This window comes from Anolis carolinensis, chromosome 6 (assembly GCF_035594765.1).
Source record: "Anolis carolinensis isolate JA03-04 chromosome 6, rAnoCar3.1.pri, whole genome shotgun sequence".
Classification (NCBI taxonomy): Eukaryota; Metazoa; Chordata; class Lepidosauria; order Squamata; family Dactyloidae; genus Anolis; species Anolis carolinensis.
The window spans coordinates 69,806,049-69,831,876 of record NC_085846.1 but is presented as its reverse complement, the minus strand read 5'-3'; the positions used below and the strand labels follow the sequence as shown (position 1 = coordinate 69,831,876).

The window sequence follows — 25,828 nt, the reverse complement described above, 5'->3', positions numbered from 1 at the left end:
CCAAAAGGTTGGTGGTTCAAATCCAGGGCACGGGGTGAGCTCCCCCTGTTAGTCCCAGCTTCTGCCAACCTAGCAGTGTGAAAACATGCAAATGTGAGTAGATCAATAGGTACCACTCCGGCAGGAAGGTAACGGCGCTTCATGCAGTCATGCCGACCACATGACTTTAGAAGGGTCTATGGACAACGCTGGCTCTTTGGCTTAGCACTAAACCCCAGAGTTGGACACGACTAGACTTAATGTCAGGGGAAAACCTTTACCTTTACCCTTACTATTACTTCTACTACTACTAGGTTTTCTTCTTCTTTGTATTCTGCTTTTTCTCTCTCAAAGAGACTCAAAACAGCTCACAATAAAACCAATATAATACAATTTAAAACTGAAAAATATACAAACATTAAAATAGAATAAAATATGAATATTAAAATAGTTAAAATCCTTAAAATCAATTAAAAACTTATTTATAGCTAAAAACCACAACACCCCCAACTGATCTTAAAAACCATCCTCTTTAAAAGCCTGCTTGAAAAGAAAGGTTTTAGCTTGTCACCAGAAGAATAGCAGGGAGGGGGTTATTCTGGCTTCCCTGGGCAGGAGATTCCAGAGACGAGGGGCCTTCTCCCTCATTCCCACCAACAGAGCTTGCAATGGAGGTGGGACAGAGAGAAAGGACTCTTCCTGAAGATCTCATAGCCTGGGCAGATTCATACAGGAAGATGCGATCAGTCAAGCAGCCTGGTCCTGAGCCATCTAGGGCTTTAAGGGTCATAAACAGCACTTTGAATTGTGCCTGGAAACAACTGGCAGCCAGTGGAGCTGCTGCAACAGGGGGCCTGTCTGCTTCCTGTAGAACACCAATCTATTTACTTCTCTAAATTCATCTAATGTGATCCAACTTGAAGCACACACATTCAAACAGTACACTTTACCTGACCCCACATGTTGGATAATTTTTATAAATGTCTACATTCTCATAATCTAATAAGCACAAGTCTTCCGCTCCAAAATCATGAACAATAATATTCACAACTATCTTTTTTAAGAGATGAAACTAATTTTATTCCCCTGTGAAGTGCAAACTACTATAATTCTCATGTAGTGTAAAGAGCATCAAGTCCCTGGAAAATTGGTTTCTACTGTATCAAAGATTGCAAACAAAGCAACAGTTTTAATTTCTGAACAATAACTTCAAGAACTAATTAGCACATTATTCTAGAATAGTGGTTTCCAATCTTTGGGCCTTCAGGTGTTTTGGACTTCCACTCCCAGAAATCCCAACTAGCTTACCAGTTGTTAGGAACTGTGGGAGCTGAAGTCCAAAACACCTGGAGGCCCAAAGGTTGGGAGCCACTGTTCTAGGAAGTCCAGAAGAGAGATGCTGAAGGCATATAGCTTTTTGCTGTTCCTAACAGAGAAGGAGCAACATGGTCAAGAAGACAACTTGTCTTCTTTTCAATCATAATACTAGTTTTCGTTTTCTTTTGTCTCTTACAAAAGTTAATCTGCCAGAGTTAATATTCCGCATTAAGTCCCTTCTTCGTTTCACAGAATCTAAATATACACACATACTAGAAAACACCACAGCAGAATTTACCAGAAAAATACAGGGTGTTTGAAAAAGAACTCCCTAGTTTCCATTTAAAGTAAATGGAAACTAGGGAGTTCTTTTTCAAACACCGTATACCTTCTCAAATTGAGGAGGAAGTAGCATCTGCCAGAAATAAAGGTCAAATTATCTGAGAAGCTTCCAACTCATTCCTAATGACAGATGCAGAGAAAGAAAATAAAATGCAACTGGATATAAAATGGATCCCTACCTGTTTTATGCTGAAGCTGGACACAGTATAGATCATGGTGGGATTGTTTGTTATGTCATCTGGCCGTACCCATCGAGAAAACATGGCTTTTTGCTTCGGAGACAAAGGTAACTTGCCACATTTATCTCTGAATTGGAAAAAAAATCAGAACTATTTGTGAAATGTAAAATTCTTGTTTCATCACACAGTAATTTTCAGATCAAGGTAGATTTACAGCCTACTCATTAAAGATCCTGGGTAGTCCATCCTAACATTCTTGTTCTCCCTGATTCCTGGCTTCTCTAGTTCAGTATACTAGTTTCCATTCCTTGAATGATATCGTACGGGCTTCTAGTTTGACTTACAACTTGCTTATCATCATAATACTGGTAATAAGTTACATTTCACTTCTTGTAACACCAATACTCTCCTATAAAAGCCTTACCCAATCAGAAACACACTGGCCTATAATTCTCATCATTCCAACCAGATACATGAACACTAGCCAACAACTGGTCATGATGGCTGCGAATGAAGGGAATTCATATGCAGACATTGAAAAATACCACTTTGGAGAAATCTGGCTATTGAGTTCTTGGCTGCTTAGAACTGAATTTGGCTTTACACCTGGAAAATTGCATAAATGGGTCAAAACTGCTTAAGAACTATACATTATAAGACAAAAAGATATATCCTTACAATAAAGGTTGTGCCATGTGATTTCCAATGATAGTATTTTTCAGGTTCTGCTGCAATTTGAAATCTGAACACCAATAGCACTTAATAATAACTTATGATCACTACCCAAAGTAATAGTCAAGTTAGCTTTGTAACATCTTTTAAACTAATTAATATATCTATTTTACCATGTGATATCATGGATTTAAATCTAATTCCTCGGATGCTGACAAGAGATGACAAGAATGACAAGAGATGCAGGAAGTATTTCAGCAAGCCTATAGCTATGGCTATCTGAACTGAGGAAAGTAATGCAAACTAAGGGAAGCATTGGCAAAGTTGCAATGTTAGCTCATTAAGGATTCTGAGGTCCCAAGATACTTAGCTTCTAGAACTTTAGATGTTGCCTCTAATTTCTCCAAGATTAATGGCGGGAATAATTTGGCCCCTCAGATAATTCCCACCATTGCTGGACTGCAACTTCCAGCAACAAATGATGAAGAATGTGGCTACATGATTGCTGTCACTCTTATACATTTAGAAGCTGAATACATTCCTACATTTACTATATTATAGATTTCCCTTTTGAGAAATGTGCATACAGGACCCAACTGTCTTATGGTCTTCCCCAAAGCTGCCAGAAACATCATAGCAAATTTGCTTAATCTTAAAATGATGCCACTGACATTCCTGTCCCTTCCTCTTATAATGGTAACATGGAACAATGCTTTGCCTGAGGTTTTCATGATGATAATCAAAAACAGTGCATTTTATATATAAATGAGTACAATAAAGATGAGCAGAGAGCAATGAACTTTGCTTTTTGCACAGTAAGATTAAAGCTATAACATAGATACTGAACACTCTCAAGTGTTTAAGAGACAAGAAAACATTTCAAGGAGCATATAAACTTATATTCACTTACGAAAAAGGAAGTGGAAAAGCAAAACGCTCTCTCAGATCAACGCTCATGAAGGGAACATACTCGATACCATTTATCTTTGATGTCTTCCTGTTAAAACAACATGCGAGATATTAGACGCACAATACATACAAAATCCATTTGTTTCTTATTATAACAGCCTCTTAAAGTACTGATATAGTAAATTTCTCTGAGTAGGGTTAACACAATGGAGGACCCAATTTCAAAAGTCTGAAATGGCTAAAATGATGTAGTGTGGCAGTGTTTGACTAGGGGTACATTTACACTGGAAATTAATGCAGTTAAACATTACTTTAACTGCCATGGCTCAATGCTATAGAAGCCTGGGAGATGTAATTTGGCTTTGATCCCGTTTCATGACTTTAGCGGCACAAAATGCTAAAACATTGCAGGTGAAATATTTTTCCAAAATTGAGTTTGAGGCCAATACAAAAATAAAATAAAACCCTCCAACCTTTAGTAAACCTTGTTAGACTTTATTTCCTGCTGTTACCTGAGCACCTCAATCTCTTCTGCTGTGTAGCGCTGGCCCTGAGGTTCACTGGCATGCACAGGTCTAACGGTTTGAGGCTTATCGTTCAAGGAAAAATCAGGTCCCAGTGGGAAAAAGGTTCTCACAGGCTGATTCGCTTTAACAGCAGCTGGCTTGTCTTTCTGAGATGGCTTTGAGTCTTTCAATGCCTCTGCTCTAAAATAATACAAAGTAGCTTTAATTTTCAATAGAGCAACAATGGCCACATAATTCAAACATGGTTAAACCTTTATGGATTTCTGCACACATCAAAGCTGTGTCTAGTTTGTTGCCAAAGAAATTGACTAGACAATGTTACAGGCTAATAATAAATATTTTTTATGTGCAGCCAGGAATTTAGTAATATGCAGCTTTTCCAAAAGCTGATGTTAGTACAAGATAAGCTATACAGTTTTCATATTGTTGTCCTCATCTGCTTCCTTTAAAAGACATGCATCTTCAAGATGCAGAAAATCTTGGCCTGCTATCATTACAATACTCTCAAACTTTCACCACCTATAAATGTCCATATTGGCAATGACTACACAAGGTATGTATGGTCTAAACCACATATTTTCAATGCAATGTCCACAGGCTGAATCCAGACCACCACATCATTTTATTGGCCCTGCAAGGCTTTCAATGCCAGGGTAACATATTTACATTTATATAGGCTTACACTTATAAACGGCCTTTTGAATGCAGCCATATAAGGCTGATGTGGCCCTTGGTGAAAATCAGTTTGACACCATCTTGATTGAGAAGTTGTTTTTTTTTAAAGAAAAACAACAAATCTGGGGATGTGTCAAGGCTGCATCAATCCACATGTATTCCAAGGTTTTGACCATTTTTCTAGGTAGAAACATATTCTTTGGCTGCCAAGGGAATAATTGAGAGGAATTTCATGAGGATTTTTCTTATTAAAATGAATACATTAATTGAATACATTCACCAACTTTACACAACCACCATCCCCCATGCTGCTATAGGATTTTCATGCTTTTGAGACCTGCACTGCAGGAGCTGAAGCGTTTTCTTAATGCAACAGAGAAGAGCTGAAGGAGGCCTTCATATAATATACTTGGACAAAGTAATAAGAAAATTTACCTGTCCAATGCCTGTCGGGCCAGCTGCTTCAGTTTTGTTTGGAGTACTGTTTCTGAAGTTTCATTAGCCTTTAACATTCAATTTTGAAAAAAGATTTTTAAAAACCATAAACAGTGTCAAGCTAGTACATCATACAAAGATACAACATCCAATAGGTTGGCTGTAAGGAAATTTCAGCTACTTCTTCTTAAACCTTTCCTATTTATTACACAATTGTTATGCTGGGGAAAGAATTCTGACCATTTCATAATACAGTAGAGTCTCACTTATCCAACGTTCTGGATTATCCAACGCATTTTTGTAGTCAATGTTTTCAATATATCATGATATTTTGGTGCTAAATTCGTAAATACAGTAATTACTACATAGCATTAATGTGTAATGAACTACTTTTTCTGTCAAATTTGTTGTATAACATGATGTTTTGGTGCTTAATTTGTAAAATCATAACTTATTTTGATGTTTAATAGGCTTTTTCTTAATCTCTCCTTATTATCCAACATATTCACTTATCCAACATTCTGCCGTCCCGTTTCTGTTGGATAAGTGAGACTCTACTGTATTGTTCATTTGTACATTACCGCCTTGAACCCTAGGGGAAAAAATATCTGCTTCCATGTCATCAAATGCTGAGTTAAGAACAAAAACGACTACACCAGTTAAGGGCACCATATCTTGCCTTAATAAACCTGATACATAAATGAGACATCTGCTCATATGTGTAGTTCCTTTATGATGTAGCCAATCAAACCAGGAAGCCTCCTAAAATTAAGGCGCATTTCCAGATTTAGACATGGGAAATGATGCATATGGTCATTGGAGCCAAAGTAGTAAATCAGGGGTGGGCAAAGTGCAGCTCTCCCTAAAGCTTTTTTTTCAGACTGTGACCCCTTTGCACTCTTTTGTGCTTTAAAAAAAAGGTGGTACATGAAATGCTTCTCCTGTGAGCAGTAATTCATTGTTTAATTAGGTGGCAGGTCTTCTTGTACATTAACATCCAAAATTCTCAGAGGCAGAAGTAGACTCCTAGCCATTCTGGTTTGTTTTCATCACCCCCAACCATTCATACTGGTTGGGCCTAATGGGAGTTGGAGCCCAACATTTGGAGCACACATTCACCAAGCATATAATGGATGGCTCAAAGGTACACCACAGACCAGTGACCTTTTATTATATTTAAGCATTTCCCATTTGTTTCAAATGTAATAAATAAAGTATGGGTGTTGAAGTTTGACAAGGTTTTTAGTTTTCTCTGTCAAAGATTGCTGGTGCCTCACCAAACTACAGATACCAAGTTTCCATAGCATTGAGCCATGGCAGCTAAACTGGTTTCAAACTACATTAATTCTACAGTGTAGATGCACTCTTAGATTACTTTCAATACTATATAAGAGAGAGGCAAAAGGTCCAGACATTCAAGGAAGTTAAACATTGCATTTTAAGTAGCAAAGTATTTTCCATGATGCACTTTCAAAACAGTTTATTTCAACAAATTAGAAGAAAGGAAATAATTGCACTTGGTGGAGTTACATCATGATAGTGAGCTCTTCCTGTAACGATTTTTGACTATTGGCTGGCTTTGTATTTAAAAAGTGGTATCTGCAATAATTAGGGTTAGATTCATATCAGTAACTTGTGCACAGTAACTTGTGGCTAAGGCTCATTCAACTCAGAGGCTTAAATTTGCTTGGTAGACATGTGTAGGATTTTGCCATATATTACTCAAGCTCAGGACCCATTGAAACCCAAGGGGTAAATTAGTCCTGACTTTATGTAGTTCTCATTAAAATAATTCACTTGGGCATTTCCTTTGTGTTTCCTCAGCAGCTCGGGAAGAGCAGTTAAGAGAGAATAAATAAAATGTGCTGAAATAATCTACTTTGTATTTTAGCCCCATTTAACGCAGGAGGTATATTCACATCCAATAGCTTGCACAGTAAATGGACAGGAAAGTCATTTTAATATGGTGTATCCAAAAATATACCTGAAGTGTGAATGCAGTATGTGCCATTTAATGCAAGGAAGTGTGACAAATAAGAAAATGCAGACTTATCTTATCCCCAAATAAGAAATACAAGTACCACTTTTTAATCCAGCATCCAAGGGTGTGTATTCACATCATGTTTTGCACTAACCTGACTTGATAACAGAGGCTGGAGGCATAACCCACAAATTTCTACTCTCGCAGGCTTCCTCCTCCACCATATCTAGCCAATGCTCTGAGATTCCCAAACATGATGTGTTCACACACCTTATTTTACAAGGCATCTGCATAAATGGAAGAATGTCTTACCATAACATAATTCCACCAAGTTATGTGGTAGCTTTAACATACTGTTTTCAAGCACAGCTCCACTGCTTCCGTGTAGAGCTCTATCGCTTCATCTCCATTGCCTTTCTCATCTTCATCAAAAGCTTGAGTAACCAGGAAATGGGCCCGTTCTAACTCCAACTGCTGCTTTGACTTCAGAGGGTCGACTTTCTGCGAATGAACTAGATTAGAAGGAAAGTCACAAGCTTTTATTTACTGGCCAATGATAAATTTTTGTTAGCTCGTTTTGCTTGCAAACAAGACCACAGACCATGTTACTTCCATCTGCTATGAAAACAATGTTTATCAGCTGTCCCATTCATATGTTGAAAAGATATACTGTTCTTGTTATGATTGAGCCTCATGGCTCTGTTACTGACAGACGTGGGCGTAAGACTCCTCGAGAGTCAGATACTCTCGAGGAGCGAGAGAGAAAAAGACTGCGAGACATATTTGCAGCACCATCTGACGAGGAGTCTTTCGAAGGGTTTACGGAGAGAATGGAGGAGGGGCTGGTTAGCTCAGAGGAGGATGAGATGGATTGGACTCGGGTAAGGGAGGAAGTGGGTGCCACTGGCCATGATGGGACAGAAGATGAATGGGGACCTTCAGGATTAGACCCATGGTTTAGCTGGAGGGATGGGACGGGATCCACAGCTGGAGATGCTGTTGGGCGTAGTCAGAGGTGTTCCAGCTCTGACGAGGAAAGTGATGAGGAAACGCCCGGGTTAAGGAGGACAGCTGACAGTGATGAAGATTTGTAACTGGCATAAAATGGGGCTTGGGAGCAATTGCAAATTGCGTTGGGCAAGGTAATCTGGGCAAACGCTTGGGATCCGTGTGTGTGTGGGACGCTTCCCTGAAGACTTGTGTGCTTTCCTGTGCTGTGACGTAAGTTGATTGGAATCCAGGGTCAGACGGCGGGAGGGATTGTGTGGGCATTTGTTTGTGCAAACCTGTGCTTACTCTTATTAGCTTGACCCTCCGTCGTCTTCTTGACGGACGCCATCTCCTGCTTTGAGAACTCGGACTGAACTGACCACGGCTTGTCTTCCCCCCTTCTTGGACTTGGAAAAACTACAAACGTCTGCTTCTGGCTTTGATCTACGGAACGGAACTGGTCTACTCAACTGCTACAATCCTTGGCTGTTTTACTCGTGTTGGAGATCCTGTCTGCTGTGTGTGTGGGGGAGCGACGCAAGTTACTCTAAGCACAGTGTTGGCAGCAGAGAGGAATCTGCTGCCAATTAGTTGCATTCTTTGTATCTTTTGTTCCTTGGCTTTCGTTTCGTTTATACCCAGGCTGACGCAAGCAGTTTGTTTTTACCCGGATTAAACTCCGGTTTAATCCGGTTTATCTTTTGAACATTTACTTTTGCCCCTTTTTGCTCCTAAAGGCAAAAACTGCCTGGCCCTTGTGTTTTACGGGCATTTTTTGAGTTCTGTAATCTAATAAACTCTGTTACTTTGAATCTTGTGGCGTTCTGTCCTTGACAGATTGCCCAACGCCCATAAAAAGTTTATTACAGCAATAAACCCGTCAGGAAGACGATGGATGAGTTAAGGGCCAAAGTAGACCAATTGCAAACGGCTTTTACCGTTAGCCAAACAGCTCAGGCTGTGAAAGGACATGTTTTGACTCCTGAACGCTTTGACGGAACCAGGTGCAAGTTGCCAACCTTTTTGGCACAAGTGGAGCTTTATTTTTCTCAGCTCAGTGCTCATGCTTTTCCTACAGACACTAGCAAGGTGGCCTTTATTTTGAGTTTGTTGACCGGTCCCGCAGGACAATGGGCCACTAATTTAATTTTGGGAAATGACCCAGTCAAGGACAATTTGAATAATTTCAAAAAGTTGTTAACTGATACTTTTGGGGATCCTCTCCGCACGGAGAACGCTGGGTGGGCTCTGTATCGGTTGAAACAGGGAAAGGGGACTGTTTTGGATTACTTAAATAAGTTTAACCTGTATCGCCACCAGCTGGATTGGGGGGAAAATGCATTCATGCTTTTATTTACTGCCGGGTTAAGTGATATGCTCCAGGATGAATTAGCACGCTTGGAGCCGGCTGAAAGCTGGGACGCCTTAGTAGCTAAGGTGCTGCGTTTAGACGCAAGGTTCGAGGCTCGTAAACACTCAAAAGCAATGTGTGCGCCACCCATGCATGTAACCAGGGCACCTGTGGTGATGGGGGAAGAGCCCATGGAGCTTGGGGTCTTTAAAAAGCTGTCTACAGAGGAAAAGAGCCGTAGGAGGCAGCTGGGCTTGTGTTTGTACTGTGGGAATGCTGGGCATTTTGCCAAAAATTGTAATGTGAAACCTTCCCAGCTTTCGGGAAAAGGCCAGCCCTAGTGCGACGTGAGTCCAACGCACTAGGGCTCCTCAAGCAGTCAACTGAGGGGAGGAAGCATGTTTTCGTACCTATTACATTATCTGTTGGGGGAAGGGAACTTGTTTCTACTTTGGCACTGCTGGACTCAGGGGCTACGGTCTCCTATGTAGATATTGAGTTTGCTAGGAAGCATGGCATTCCTAGAGTGCGCAAGGCATGCGACGTGTGGGTGGAAGGAGCAGATGGGAGACTGCTGGAGACTGGGGTGGTTAACCATGAAACCTCAGCAGTAACGTGGGAGGTGCAGGGAGTAACGGGAACGTTTGTGTGGGATATTACGAGCTTGCCTAGATATGATGTGATCCTGGGGATGGATTGGCTAGCTGTAGTAAACCCACAAGTAGATTGGGCAACACGTAAAGTGATCTTAAAGAGGCAGGATTGTTGCACTCTAAATGTTACTCATTCTGATATGGAGGGAGTGCCTGCTGAGTATGGGGAGTTCTCTGATGTATTTTGTAAAAGAGAAGCGGACAAATTACCACCGCACAGGCCATATGATTGCGCCATCAAGTTGGCAGAAGGTGCGAAACTGCCAGCAGGGAGGCTGTATGCCTTGACTGTACCGGAAAGGCAAGCTTTGCGGGAGTTTCTAGATGAAAACTTAGCCAAGGGGTTTATTCGCCCATCTAGTTCTCCAACTGCGGCACCAGTATTCTTTGTAGCCAAAAAGACTGGGGAACTTAGGCTGGTCTGCGACTATCGGATCCTAAACAAATACACCATTCGGGATAGGTACCCGCTCCCTTTAATCTCGGAACTGTTATCAAGGGTGCAAGGGGCTAAGGTCTTTACCAAGCTTGACCTGCGGGGGGCCTATAACTTAATCCGTATACGGGAAGGGGATGAATGGAAGACGGCATTTAACACGTGTTTCGGATGCCACGAGTTCCGAGTCATGCCTTTTGGGCTTTGTAATGCTCCTGCGGTATTCCAGAGGTTCATGAACGATGTGTTCAGGGACCTAATTGACCAATTTTTAGTGATTTATTTGGATGATATCTTGATTTTTTCTAAGGACGAGAAAGAACATCGTCAACATGTCAAGCAGGTTCTGCACCGACTGCGGGCTAATGGGCTTTTCGCCAAGGCTTCCAAGTGCGTCTTTCATGTGCCTGAAGTGGAGTTCCTAGGTCATGTAGTGTCAGGTAGGGAACTTAAAATGGACCCACATAAGGTTGACGCCGTCAACTCATGGCAGGAGCTGAAGACTAAGAAGGATGTACAAAGGTTCTTGGGTTTCGCTAATTACTACCGGGAGTTTATTCCGAATTTTGCAAAGCTCACGGTACCTTTGACGCAGCTTCTGCGCAAGAAACAGCCATTTGTGTGGGGGCGGGAAGCTCACGAGGCGTTTCTACAACTAAAGTCTAGTTTTCAATCGGACAACATACTAACCCATCCTGATGTTGACAGACCGTTCGTGGTAGAAGCGGACGCTTCTAGCTACGCGTTGGGGGCTGTATTGTCTCAGAAGGATTCCTCAGGGACCTTGCGTCCCTGTGGATTTTACTCGCGGCAACTAACACCCTTCGAGCAGAACTATACCATATGGGAGAAGGAGTTGTTGGCGATTAAGGTGGCGTTTGAGGTGTGGCGGCACTGGCTTGAAGGGGCACGGCACCAGATCGTGGTCAGATCTGATCACAAGAACTTAGAGCACTTGCAAACAGCAAAGAAGTTAAACCAGCGTCAAATCCGCTGGGCTTTGTTTTTCTCCAGGTTTAACTTCAAGGTGCAGTTCGTGGAGGGGAAGGCAAACTTGCGGGCCGATGCTTTATCCCGCAAGCCGGAATTTAAGACCAATGAGCAGGTAGTATGTCAGACCATCTTGCCTACTGCCTCTCTGTGTGTTGTAGATAATGAGCTTGGGTTACATGACCAGATCCTTGAGGCTCAGAAGGATGATGTGTGGACTCAGGAGCAACTGATGCTGCTCTCTGCAGGTAACCGTACCATACTGCCGCATCTCCAGGATCAAGACGGGGTATTGGTGCGTAGGGGGCAGGTTTACGTACCAGTAGGGACCCTCAGGTTGGAGGTGATTAGAGCCCACCATGACGAACCCATGGCTGGGCACTTTGGCAGGTTCAAGACCGTACAGCTTATCACCAGGAGCTACTGGTGGCCAAAGATGCGGCAAGACATTCTGCGCTTTTGTGACAGCTGCGCCGTTTGTCAGCAGAGTAAGACGCCTGTTGGGCGCCCTAGAGGGTTGTTATCGTCTTTACCTGTTCCGGAGAGGCCATGGCAAATCATTTCCATGGATTTTATTTCAGATTTGCCTAAGTCTGGGGGTTATACTTGTATTTGGGTGGTGGTGGATTTATTTAGTAAACTGGCTCATTTTATTCCTTGTTCAACCATTCCGGCGGCCCCTACGTTGGCCTTACTATTTACAAAGCACATCTATCGTTTGCACGGAGCACCCGAGGTGATTATTTCAGATAGGGCTCCGCAATTTGTGTCACGCTTTTGGAAACACTTCCATGAGTGTTTGGGGACTAAGTTAAACGTGTCTTCAGCTTTCCATCCGCAAACGGATGGACAGTCGGAACGAGTTAATGGGCTCTTAGAGCAGTATCTGCGTTGTTTTTGTTTAGATCAACCCACGGCTTGGGTAAAGTGGTTACCGGTGGCGGAATTTGCTTACAACAATGCGGTGCACACGTCTAGTCAGCATACGCCATTTGAGCTAACTTATGGTTTTCACCCACGGGGAGGTGTGGCGCCGTCGACCAATGTGGTCTCTTCGGACCCTGTGTACCGCTCTTCGGAAATGGCTGCATTGCATGATGTTGCCCGTCGCTTACTGTTGGAAGCTAAGGCAACGCAGAAGACTCAGGCTGACCGCCACAGGCAGGCAGGGGAGGAGTTGGAAGAAGGGGATTTGGTGTGGTTATCTTCCAAACATATTAAACAGGCTGGGGGAAAGTTTGCGCCTCGGTATTTGGGTCCCTTTCCTATCGTTAAAAAGATTTCTTCTGTTGCGTTTCGTTTGCGTTTACCGTCTAGTTTAAAGGTCCATCCAGTCTTTCATCGTTCACTGTTGAAACTTGATACCTCTAGTCGTCGTGGTGCTATAGCGGAGGGTATCACTGCCACTTCTCCGCCATCGGGGGAGGAGGCCTTTGTGAGAGGGGATAGTGTTATGATTGAGCCTCATGGCTCTGTTACTGACAGACGTGGGCGTAAGACTCCTCGAGAGTCAGATACTCTCGAGGAGCGAGAGAGAAAAAGACTGCGAGACATATTTGCAGCACCATCTGACGAGGAGTCTTTCGAAGGGTTTACGGAGAGAATGGAGGAGGGGCTGGTTAGCTCAGAGGAGGATGAGATGGATTGGACTCGGGTAAGGGAGGAAGTGGGTGCCACTGGCCATGATGGGACAGAAGATGAATGGGGACCTTCAGGATTAGACCCATGGTTTAGCTGGAGGGATGGGACGGGATCCACAGCTGGAGATGCTGTTGGGCGTAGTCAGAGGTGTTCCAGCTCTGACGAGGAAAGTGATGAGGAAACGCCCGGGTTAAGGAGGACAGCTGACAGTGATGAAGATTTGTAACTGGCATAAAATGGGGCTTGGGAGCAATTGCAAATTGCGTTGGGCAAGGTAATCTGGGCAAACGCTTGGGATCCGTGTGTGTGTGGGACGCTTCCCTGAAGACTTGTGTGCTTTCCTGTGCTGTGACGTAAGTTGATTGGAATCCAGGGTCAGACGGCGGGAGGGATTGTGTGGGCATTTGTTTGTGCAAACCTGTGCTTACTCTTATTAGCTTGACCCTCCGTCGTCTTCTTGACGGACGCCATCTCCTGCTTTGAGAACTCGGACTGAACTGACCACGGCTTGTCTTCCCCCCTTCTTGGACTTGGAAAAACTACAAACGTCTGCTTCTGGCTTTGATCTACGGAACGGAACTGGTCTACTCAACTGCTACAATCCTTGGCTGTTTTACTCGTGTTGGAGATCCTGTCTGCTGTGTGTGTGGGGGAGCGACGCAAGTTACTCTAAGCACAGTGTTGGCAGCAGAGAGGAATCTGCTGCCAATTAGTTGCATTCTTTGTATCTTTTGTTCCTTGGCTTTCGTTTCGTTTATACCCAGGCTGACGCAAGCAGTTTGTTTTTACCCGGATTAAACTCCGGTTTAATCCGGTTTATCTTTTGAACATTTACTTTTGCCCCTTTTTGCTCCTAAAGGCAAAAACTGCCTGGCCCTTGTGTTTTACGGGCATTTTTTGAGTTCTGTAATCTAATAAACTCTGTTACTTTGAATCTTGTGGCGTTCTGTCCTTGACAGTTCTATATTGACTGCAAGCTACAATAAATCCACCTTCTTTAAGTCTTCAGGCAGACTGCTGGACTGTAATTGTTATCATCCCAAATCATCCCAGTTTGGAAATGGGAATTATAGTACAACAGATCTGGAAAGTATACGAGGACCAGGTTGAATAAGGCCATTCTCAAAGAGAATTCAATGTTTTTTGTGATGCTGGAAAGCTGGGATGAAATTAAGTATCATGCTTTGAAAATGCAATGAGAACATTGTAACTGAGTATCCTATTCAGTACAAGAGAGCAATCTTCAGCCAATCTTCATTTAATGTTGGGAGGCACTTTACACACAATGACATGTCTACAAGCTGTGACAAGGTATTATGTGGCCCTGAAAACTGTACACATACTCTTCTCAGTGTTCCTACTTCAAACGCAATTTTAATCATAACTGGGATTGTGAGGGTATTGGAAATGCTAAAGGATGTGCTTGGAAGATTCTTTAAATACAAGAAGGTTGCCACTCCCCCCCCCCCCCGCCCAGTTTTGTTTACTAACCTGCAGAGTGTAGGGCTTGAACCCTTTCCAAATATTCACTTATTTTCCCTGGAATATTTTCCAATGTTGATCCTGCCATTGCAGCATAAATCAGTGCTTGTGCAGCTTCCTGGAGAGAGGGGAAATATAAATGTAAGTTTAAACTTTCTGGTCATTTTAATTTTATTATCGTACTAGAGAATATAAATGTGAATATGCTTGGCAAGAGGACAGATACCTTGCTGTGAAGTCACTACAAACGCCTGTTGAAAATTCACAGATTTATAAAGGATTGACTCCTATATTCTTAACAGTAATGGAAAAAAGAAAAATGCCTTGGCTTCAAACTTTGCTAAAGGTCAAAATACACATAAATCACATTCCACAGCTATGTGTATATGAAGGCTACAAATGAAAACTTAACACAACAAAAACAGCAGTATACTAATAAAAATGGCTTATGAATGAAGCAGACCATTCTTGAAAAGGGGACGACCTGTATGTGTAACAGTGGCTCCTAAAATCTTCCCATACAGTGACCAGCATCCCTATGAAGAATACATCTATTCATTCACCACAGGAGGACTGCATGTTTATTAAAATAGACTTAGGGCACCAGATTCCATCTATCTCCAAAGCTAAGCAGGGTCATTCCTGCCTAGTACTTGGATACAAGGCCACCAAGGAATACCAGGTGCTGTAAACTATACAGCAAAAAGGAAAAAATGGAAAAGTATGGTATATAATATAATATAATATAAAGTAAGTTATGTTATAGTTATATACTTCTAGTGATATGGTCACTTATATATTATGATTGTAGTATGAGTTTATATATTCCAACTGTACAGGTAAATACATATGATTCAAAATTGTCTCAAATCTAAATTGGGTTTAAATAAACCTGATGATTGACCGTAACTCTGTTCCTGTCGTTTACACAATGAATAATGGTAGACTTATGTATAGTATCAATATCAATATAACAAACCACGTATAATTCAATGTCCAATTCTAACATATATAATTATTGGTACACAAAGTAATCTTATTAAAGTTTTGATAATATTCTCAAGGTTTGTAACACTATTCTTCAAAATCAATCATTCAAAGTAAATCAAAGTTCCATGTCAATAGTAACAAAGAAGGATATAAACTACACAGTCAGCCTACCACATTTGTGGGGTGAAGGATCCCTCGTTAAAGTGAGAAAATTGCAAATATAATGACCCCCTCATATTATAAGACACAAAAAATACAATGAGATCTGTGGATTCAATCCATCGTCTTTTGCAAGACAGCTATGATGCCACCTGTGCCATTTTAACAGGGTTGCATAAGTCTTGCCTTGTACCTGCAATCTTTCAGAGAGACTGGGAACATGAGCAAAGTTTCAGAGAGACTGGGAACATGAGCAAAGTTTATACATCCCTATTAAAATTACATAAGGTAGCAGCAATTAATCCACAAATGATTAATTGAACCCTCAATTGCAGAGTTGACAGTATTTCAGGAAAACGTCATGGCAAGCCACCTCTGAGTATTCACTGCCTAAGTAAGCCCTATGAAATTAATGGAATCACCACAAATCAACACATAACTTGAATGCGCACACACATTATGGAAATACTTTTACGAGCCCAAGAACAAGCACACAATATTGTGTGTCGGTTTTGGAGACAGTCACATTTGATCATCTGATAAGGTGTTGCAAAAGGTAGGGATAAGAACAGATAGAAAAAGAGAGCCAATCAAAATACCATGAAACACTCGGTAAACTTTCAGCTTTTCCAGAACTTTTCATCAGGTTTGATACTAAGGTTAATGGGGATGGGGCAGAAAGGAGAGGTTTAAACAAAAGCTGGAGATGACATCAGAGTCCTTTATAGTTTTGGACAGTCTCAAGTTGGAACTGGCAGTATCAAGCAGATCTGATTAACTGGGCTTTTGTGCTATGTGCAAAACAGACTTCAGTATGTGTCAAGGGTTGCTGGGACACAGAAACACTTATTCCTTCAATTTCTGATGTTTCAGTCTGATTGTTTTTGCATACGTAGCCAATGGCACCTGCCATTGACAAAAGAAAGACACCAGCAGGCTCAGAGGAACAACAGGCTTAGCAGAAATAGAAAATGTTTTCAGGTTTAATAGAAACAACTGGGTGAGAAATTCTAAAAGAGCAGAATGAGGATGAACACATGCTCAGAAGCACCAAAAAGCTAGTCAGGTGTTGGGAAGACTAGAAATGATGTGGGAGGATGACAAAAAAATATCTCGGAGGAAAGAAACACTCCAAATAAAAGAGTGCCTAGCAGAATGCCACAAAAACATTTTGATGCAATTTCTGTTTCTAACAGCTGTTACCAACAGAGTCTTTAGAGTTCAACTGAGATTCTGCTCAAGCAACATCTGCCAGTGTGGGTACAATGCATTATCATAAAGATTAAAAAAAAAAAAAAACAGCACCCAGAATCCTCCAGATATGGTCATGCTGGCTGGAGATTTCTGGAATGGCAGTCTCAAAAAAAAAAAAAATCTTTTTTCAGACTTTGCATTAATATCACATATTACCAGGATGCAAAAGGTACTTTTATTTAGCCAGGAAGTTCTGTGCCCAAGATCTTTACAAGACACAATGTGTTCTTTGCCATGTTTACAAAGGATTACTATGCGAATCAGCTAAACTGCTTAAGACTGAAGTATCTGTCTCTGTGTTGAGTTACTTTGTGAACACATGATCCTACTAAATTTGAAGAGCATTGAAAAATACAGATATAACTCATTTAACAATGTATCTTGCAAGGAACCATTTTATAAGGCCTTTTAGTGTTTACCCAGCTCTCATCTCCGTCATCTATCTCTCTGGATGTTTTTCAGCAGTACTGTCATTGGGAAGATAATATAGGAGGGCCAGAGAAACCTTGTGTTCACCTTTTATACCAGTGTGTCTGCAATGCAATAAAATGTGAATAGGAAAGGAATTGGATTCTCTGCTGACTGATCCTATATAAGTGTATGTACAACAAGCTAGGTAAAACGCAGCTGCCTCCAGAATCCCTTATATCTAGTAATGGTAAAAGAGAGAGAGAGAAAAGGAGAAAGTCGATTAATCTGCCTCACCTGCGACTCCCAGCATACTAAGAAAGCATAGACTTGTAATTTGGCCACCAAATTTGTAAGAAAAGTGATGGCTATCAAAAGAAATAAAATCATTTCTGGAAGCATTTTCTAAAATGTTTTCAGTAAGTCCTTAAAAAGTTCCAAAGTTTTTATATACTTATGCAAGACTTCCCTGACATGGTTATTTTATTTCACACATGTACAGACTTAGTTTGCTATGACAATACTTTTGTCTTTTTTTGGACAGTAGGAACCTATCTCTATTCTTCCAATGATCTTTCTGCCCCTGGTAACAAATTTTCTGTTAATGTAGTAGAAACACTAAGAACACTTTGTTAATTAAGGTATAATTATAGACTGCCTTATCATAATTTGATAATCAGCTCTAGGCAACACAGCCACAGCTAAATAGGTAAACATATAAAGCTTTTGCAAAGGAAAAAATAAACCACCTTTCACTTTTATCTGAAGTAATTATCTGGCAATCAAAAGCACATCATACTCGAGTATAAACTGATCTCATGTATAAGACATGTATTAGAGCCCAAAATTACAGATTCCAAGAAGACATCCAAAAGGCCTGGTGTAATGATAGGTAGTTATTTGTAGTTATTTGTTGTTAATTACCTGTGTATTTACTTTTTTATGTCACAGACTAAGTTCTTTTCCTTCTGGATGGTTTAGAGGGGGGAAAGAGTGGTCTATTCATGCGGAAGCAAGTAAAAGATCACTCCACCCTACCTATCTGCCCAGGGCATCTTCCTTCTCACCTGTTACCACTGCTGCTTTCTCCTGTCCTTATAATCCTCTCAAAGTTCTTGATGGTGTGTTTTCCTTTTCAGCAGGATAGCTGTAGGCTAACCCAGAGCAGCAGCTCTTGCTAGCCCTCATGGCCATCTCGCTATCCAGAAACAAGAGTTGAGGAGCATACTACCACTACTGGAGAAGGAGTCAGATCAGGAATGTGAATATGGGGAGAAGATGGCAGCCACTTTTGCAGCAATTGATTGCTTACTCATATGTAAACCACTCTGAACAGCCCAGAAGGGAAGGATCTCAAGTCCATCCAGGAGGAAGCTAAAAGGAGCACCAACTGCCTCTAATCTCTCTCTTGTAGTGGGAAAGCATCAAAGTGCTGCTGCCGCCACCATTTTATCATCCAAGTATTCCAAAAGGCCAGGAGTGGTGCTGTAGCAGAGACACATACTCACCTTGACTTTTTAAAACTTATAAATGAATATATATGGTAATCAAAATATATGACTGTACAAAAGAAGGAAGACAAATCATGAAATGACCGTGTGCTACAAATAGGGCCCAGTTATGCATGACTAAAGATTAGTTTTCAGAATCATAGCCACACCCTATGTATATTGTTGCTGTCAAGTCAAACTACATTTTAGAAATACCTATGGCATTTGATAATTGCAATCTGACAGTAATCAAAGCAAATGTTTCTGAACCAGTTATTAAGGACATTTTGGAAATTTATTTTAGATAATATTTTGTTAGCTGGGGATGCCTTTAATCCAGGTTTCAACAACTGCTACAAATATTCTATGGAAATGATAAACAGCAAAGTATAATAGTGGTACAGCACTTAACTGAATGGAGATGAACACATTTCTGCATGAAATGAGTACTGTCACAGAAAAAAGGTTTATGGCACATGTTGGCCCTTTGCATCCATGGATTCTGTATCCATGACTTAACATGATTTTCACCTCCCCCCCCCCCTCACTAAAAATCCCAAAAGTAAACCCTTTGTTTTGAAATTTGATAAAAGGGATGCTATTTTACTATGCTACTGCATGTAATGGGAGCAACCACGGATTTTGATGATTTTGATATCCACAGTGGTGGGTAGATCCTAGAACCAAATCTCTGCAGATACCAAAAATCCACTCTAATAAAAAAAAATCATAACATAAAAATAAGAGTAGTTTGTTTACATTATGTACCTGCCTATAATCATACCTTAATTCAATGTCTTTAACCCTTCACTGATTGCACTGCTGGGCTTACTCAAGATGTACATGCAAGAAATTGCTGACTTATTCTTCTCTAAGTAGACACAAAACTCCCTGTTATGAAATTATTAGCTCTTGTTGATACTCGTAGCCTTGTAATAGGTTTCCTAATACCTCTTGGAAATGCTCACTTGTGTTGAAAACCTAGGGATTCAAGTTCAGAAGCCCGTACTCGGAAGATTGTCCCCAATGCCCCTGTCATTCACACCTGACAAATATAAGTACTTTTTGGACTCTTCTGCGCTGCCATATAATCCAGATTATCAAATCAGATAATCTATTATCAGCTTTGAACTGGATTATATGAGTCTACATCGCCATATAATCCAGTGCAAAACAGATAATCTACATTTTATATGACAGTGTAGAAGGGCCTTTGTTGTTGTGTGCCTTCAAGTTATTTCTGAATTACGGTGATCGTAAAGTGAACCTATCATGGAGTTTTATGGGGCTGAGATCGTGTGATTTGCCAAAATTCATTTAGCAGGTTTCAGTGGCTGAGTGAGGAATTGAACCCTGGTCTCCTGTAGTAAGGGAGTCCAATGGTCAATTCTCTACAGCATGCTGACTCTTTTAGAAACTTATTTTAAAAATAAAGTCCAGTGAGATCAGCACCCTGAATTATGTTGGATGCCTTGTCTATATATATGAAAACAAACCCAGCTTCCATAGCTTTTAGAAAGATATGATCAACAAGTGGAAAGAAGGATCAAAACCATGAAAACAATACTGCCTGGGAGTTGCTTACTGGGTCCTGGGAATGGCAACTATACAACAGGTTACAGATCTCAGATTAAGGAAGGCCATGTAGATGCTCCTCAGTTAAAGCATACGATCAAATCCCATCCCTTGGCAAAGCAAGAGTGTGCCAGTTGGCTTCAGCAGCATCTCCTTCCCACATTACAGAATTATAATAGTTTGACACCACTTTAACTGCTATGGTTCAATGCTAGAGAACTTGGGATTTGTAGTTTGTTGTGGCAATAGAGCACTCTTGCCCCTTCGACGCTGCCTTGTAAAATCCAGATTATCTGCTTTGAAATAAATTATATGGCAGTGTTGCCTCATATGATCCAGTTCAAAGCAGACAATATGGATTATCTCCTTTGGTCATCTGTGTTATAAGGAGTTGTGGTGGCAGAATGGGTTAAACCCTTGTGAACTACTGCCCTGAAGGTTGGGTTGCTGACCTGAAAGTTGCCGGTTCGAATCCGTGAGACGGGGTGAACTTCCATCTGTCAGCTCTAGCTTGCGGGGACATGAGAGAAGCCTCCCAGTAACACATTCGGGCATCCCCTGGGCACGTCTTTGTAGACGGCCAATTCTCTCAGACTAGAAGCGACTTGTAGTATATTCTCAAATCACTTCTGATGCAATTAAAAAATCATCTGGGTTATACGGCAGTGTAGAAAGGGGGTTCTGAGAGACGCAGCTAAATGTCTCCCCAGACTACAAATCACAAGAAGTCTGTATGCAAAGATACAGAATGCGAGATGCCTGGCTTGACAGCAGTACGTGTGAAAAGGATCTTTGAGTCCTTGTGAACATTAAGTTAAACATGAGCCACAATGTGATGTGGCAGCTAAAAAAGCCAATGGGATTTGAGCCTGCATAAATAGGAGTCTAGTGTCTAGATCCAGGGAAGTCATGCTACCTCTCTATTCCGCCGGGGTCAGACCACACCTAGAATACTGTGTCTAATTCTGGGCACCGCAATTGAAGGGAATTGTTGACAAGCTGGAAGGTGTCCAGAGGAGGGTGACTAAAATGATCATGGATCTGGAGAACAAGCCCTACAAGAAGAGGCTGAAAGAGCTGGGGATGTTTAGCTTGCAGAAGAGAAGGCTGAGAGGAGACATGATAGCCATGTATAAATATGTGAGGGGAAGTCATAGGGAGGAAGGAGCAAGCTTGTTTTCTGCTGCCCTGGAGACTAGGATGTAGAACAATGGCTTCAAACTACAGCAGAGTCTCACTTATCCAACATAAACGGGCCGGCAGAACGTTGGATAAGCGAATATGTTGGATAATAAGGAGAGATTAAGGAGAAGTCTATTAGACATCAAATTAGGTTATGAATTTATAAATTAAGCACCAAAACATCATGCTATACAACAAATTTGACAGAAAAAGTAGTTCAATAGGCAGTAATGCTATGTAGTAATTACTGTATTTACGAATTTAGCACCAAAATATCACAATGTATTGAAAACATTGACTAAAAAAATGCGTTGGATAATCCAGAACGTTGGATAAGTGAGACTCTATTGTACATGAAAGGAGATTCCACCTGAACATTAGGAAGAACTTCCTAACTCTGAGAGCTGTTCGGCAGTGGAACTTTCTGCCCCGCAGTGTGGTGGAGACAGACGGATGGCCATCTGTCGGGGGTGCTTTGAATGCAATTTCCTGCTTCTTGGCAGGGGGTTGGACTGGATGGACCATGAGATCTCTCCCAGCTCTATGATTCTATGTAGTCTTGGCAGCTAAAACAGTGTCAAAATCACTACAATTCTGCAGTGCGACTACACACTTGGAGTGCATCTACACTGTGGAATTAATGCAGTTTGACAGCACGTTCCATGGCTGAATGCTATGGAATCCTGGGAGCTGTAGTCTGGAGAGGCACAAGTGCTCTTTGGCAGAAGTTATAGACCAGGCATGGGCAAAATTGGGCCATCCAGATGTTTTGGACTTCAACTCCCACCATTCCTAACACCCTTCCCCTTATGCGACTGAGGGGGAAAAGGAAGGGGCCTGAGGCTGTTAGGAATGGTGGGAGTTGAAGTCTAAATCACCTGGAGGGCCCAAGTTTGTCCATGCCTGCTATAGACTTTGTAAAACTCCATAGCTCTGACACACTTAAAGTGATGCCAAACTGCAATAACTCTATAGTGTGGCCGCCTCCCTGCTAATCTCCAAAACACACCCCTATACCTTGTAATAGAAGACAGCTTCTTGGTAGCGGCCTCCCTGGTCCCTCTGGACGGCCAGCTGCGCGAACTTGACGGCATCCTGTTCCAGCGCCGCGGCGTCCATGGCCTCCTGAGGAAGGCAATACGGGCCCCAAACACCGCCTCGAGTGACAGGCCGAGACCTTCCCTTTGGGCCTCAGCGCCCAAACACAGCCACTTCCGGCATTGGCTTCCTCTTCCCTGACGTCACGGCCCGGAAAAGGAGCGCTCGCTTTCTCTTTCACTACACATGCGCAGTAGGTCGCCTCAGCTCTGCCAAATGGTGTATAGCAGGTGTCCCCAAACTTTTTAAGCCGAGGGCCGGTCCACAATCCTTCAGACTGTTGAGGGGCCGGATTATCATTTGAAAAAAAAAATACAAACAAATTCCGATGCACACTGCATATGTCTTATTTGTAGTGCAAAAACAACAACAACAAGAACAATGAAAGAACAATACAATATTTAAAAATAAAAACAATTTTAACCAACATACATTTATCAGGATTTCAATGGGAAGTGTAGTCCTGCTTCTGGCCAATGAGATAGTCAGGTTAATTAGGGTTGTTGTTGTTGTTGTTGTTGTGTGCCTTCAGATCATTTCAGACTTTGGGCAAGCCTAAGACTAAAATGTATTTATTTATTATTTATTTATTTACTGCATTTATTTACTACATTTGTATCACACCCTTCTCACCCCAGAGGGGACTCAGAGTGGCTTACAAATTATATGTACACACAATATATTATACATTTAGCATAGCACAATATTAGCATTATATATTACTATATTGAACTATACCACTATACTGTAATATTAGTAATATTATATGTGATATAGAATATATAATTAATATTATTATATGGCATTATAATTAGTGTTATATCGTACTACATTATAATATTATTATCAATATTATATGTATATACAATATATTATATTATAAAACTGAGGGCGGGGGCCAGGTAAATGACCTCGGAGGGCCGCATCTGGCCCCCGGGCCTTAGTTTGGGGACCCCTGGTGTATAGAATACTGTAGTTCTCGCAGTGAAAGCAAGGTTGCATCAATATACTGTGGACTTAATGCAGCTTGATACTTTAACTGTCTTTTTTCTTCTCTGCCAAAGAGTGCTGGTCTATTGGAAATAACTGCCCCCAGTCTCTGGGCACATATCCCTTTGGCAATAAATGGCAATCATAACCTTATTGAAAAGGTAAAAATGATGTCACATCCGTTTGGTAAACGTGAATCTCCATGAACATATGGAGACCACCTCTTGAAAACCACTAGTCAGAAAAAACATGACCTTGTTAGAAGTCAACCCTTTGAACAAGTGATATTCATAAGCATTCATGTAATGGCACACAGGTTACTCAGCTGTTAAACTGAAGAACCACGTCTTTGCACTATTTATTGTGTCAGAAGCAAACCGAGGATACAAGTTGTATTTGAAAACACAAAGTTTAAAAAACACAACAACAACAACAACTTGGCATTCTACTAAATGTCCTTAACTAATAGCTGGCCACTTGGAGTGCCTCTGGTGTTGCTGTAAAAAGGTCCTCCATTGTGCATGTGGCAGGGCTCAGGCTGCATTGTAGTAGGTGGTCTGTGGCATGCTCTTCTCCACACTCACATGTCGTGGACTCCACTTTGTAGCCCCATTTCTTAAGGTTGGCTTTGCACCTCGTGGTGCCAGGCCACAATCTGTTCAGCGCCTTCCAAGTCACCCTGTCTTTTATGTGCCCAGGAAGGAGTCTCTCATCCTGCGTCAGCCACTGATTGAGGTTCCAGGTTTTAGTCTGCCAGTTTTGGACTCTCGCTTGCTGAAGTGTTCCTGAAAGTATCTCTGTAGATCTTACCAAGGACAAAGACATGCCACTACAAAATATAATTGATTAGCAGAGGATCATTGTTTCTTTGAAGTTGAAATTGCAGTTGCCCAAAAGATACTCCCTTGAAACCTCTTAGTTTAAAATATGCATTCAGAGATTTAAAAAACACAAAATCTTATTTGAAAAATAACCTCTTGTTTACTCGCAAACATCTTGCATTAATTGACCATACAGGAACATTTCTCATTTAAGTTATAGATAGGATGTAGCTCTCTCTCTGTGTTGAGTACACAGGGTATCATTCTTAATCAATAGTCCATAGTCTTTAGGTATACAGTAGAGTCTCACTTATCCAACATAAACAGACCGGTAGAATGTTGGATAAGTGAAAATGTTGGATAATAAGGAGGGATTAAGGAAAAGTCAATGAAACATCAAATTACATTATGATTTTACAAATTAAGCACCAAAACATCATGTTTTACAACAAATCAACAAAAAAAGCAGTTCAATACATAGTAACGTTATGTAGTAATTACTGTATTTACGAATTTAGCACCAAAACATTGCAATGTATTGAAAACATTGATAACAAAAATATTGACTACTAAAAGGCAGACTGCGTTGGATAATACAAAACGTTGGATAAGTGGAGGTTGGATAAGCAACAGTCCTGTCATTGTACTCACTGAAGTCCACAAGTCATACTTGTCTACTGATGTCAAACAGCAACATGCATTCACCTTCACTGAGGTCTGATGCAGGCTTGCATCCACCTCCACTGAGGTGTAAAGCAGACACTGAATACAAAATGGGAGTCCTGAGTCTGAACATGTTCAGTACAATCACATGTCTATAACCTCTCCAACATCAAAGAGGTACAGTCAAACTGGCATAGCAACATACACATAAAATACAGGATAACAAATAAATAGAGAAATGCTTGGGAGGAAACTATTTCCAACATAGTCCCTAATCCATCTAAAATGCAGACATGTCATTTTCATCTGTTATACATTATTTTAGTAGTTATACACTATTTTAAGTCTTTATCAACCAATCGTGTGTTGATAAATCGCCTCCTTTTCCTCCTGTTGCTGTTTGGGCTTCTTTTCTCTCCCTTTGGCTTCTCCTTCTGTTGGAGACTAGCCCGGAGGGGAAGTAAAGGAGAGAATTCCAAGAGAGCAATAAAACAAGCCTTTTATTGTTATCACAGCTGATGATAAGGCAAAACAGCCGTAGGCAAATGGCCGTATGCAAATGGCTGTCGCAACATGTGCGTAGCAAACAAAGAATTTATATCTTGGCTTATCTAAAATTGACCAATGGCTGAGGGTCTT

The 25,828-nt window shown here is 41.2% G+C and overlaps 1 protein-coding gene across 3 annotated transcripts in view; it reads right to left on the bottom strand.

Moving 5' to 3' along the window:
- Positions 1 to 22,863, bottom strand: part of capn7 (calpain 7) — a 35,792-nt gene extending 12,929 nt beyond the window's left edge. The window contains exons 1-7 of one of the 3 annotated variants that reach the window (XM_062957928.1): positions 22,635 to 22,863; positions 14,569 to 14,677; positions 7,371 to 7,528; positions 5,036 to 5,103; positions 3,911 to 4,105; positions 3,400 to 3,486; positions 1,818 to 1,944 (exon numbers count right to left, since the gene is read on the bottom strand). In XM_062957928.1, the coding sequence (XP_062813998.1) occupies positions 1,818 to 1,944; positions 3,400 to 3,486; positions 3,911 to 4,105; positions 5,036 to 5,103; positions 7,371 to 7,528; positions 14,569 to 14,677; positions 22,635 to 22,736 (846 nt within the window). In that variant the 5' untranslated portion in view covers positions 22,737 to 22,863. Of the gene's footprint in view, positions 1 to 1,817; positions 1,945 to 3,399; positions 3,487 to 3,910; positions 4,106 to 5,035; positions 5,104 to 7,328; positions 7,529 to 14,568; positions 14,678 to 22,634 lie in introns of those variants that run through there. The other 2 variants (XM_003222193.4, XM_016994397.2) reach the window with 2 other exon arrangements.
- Positions 22,864 to 25,828: the final 2,965 nt, after the last annotated feature.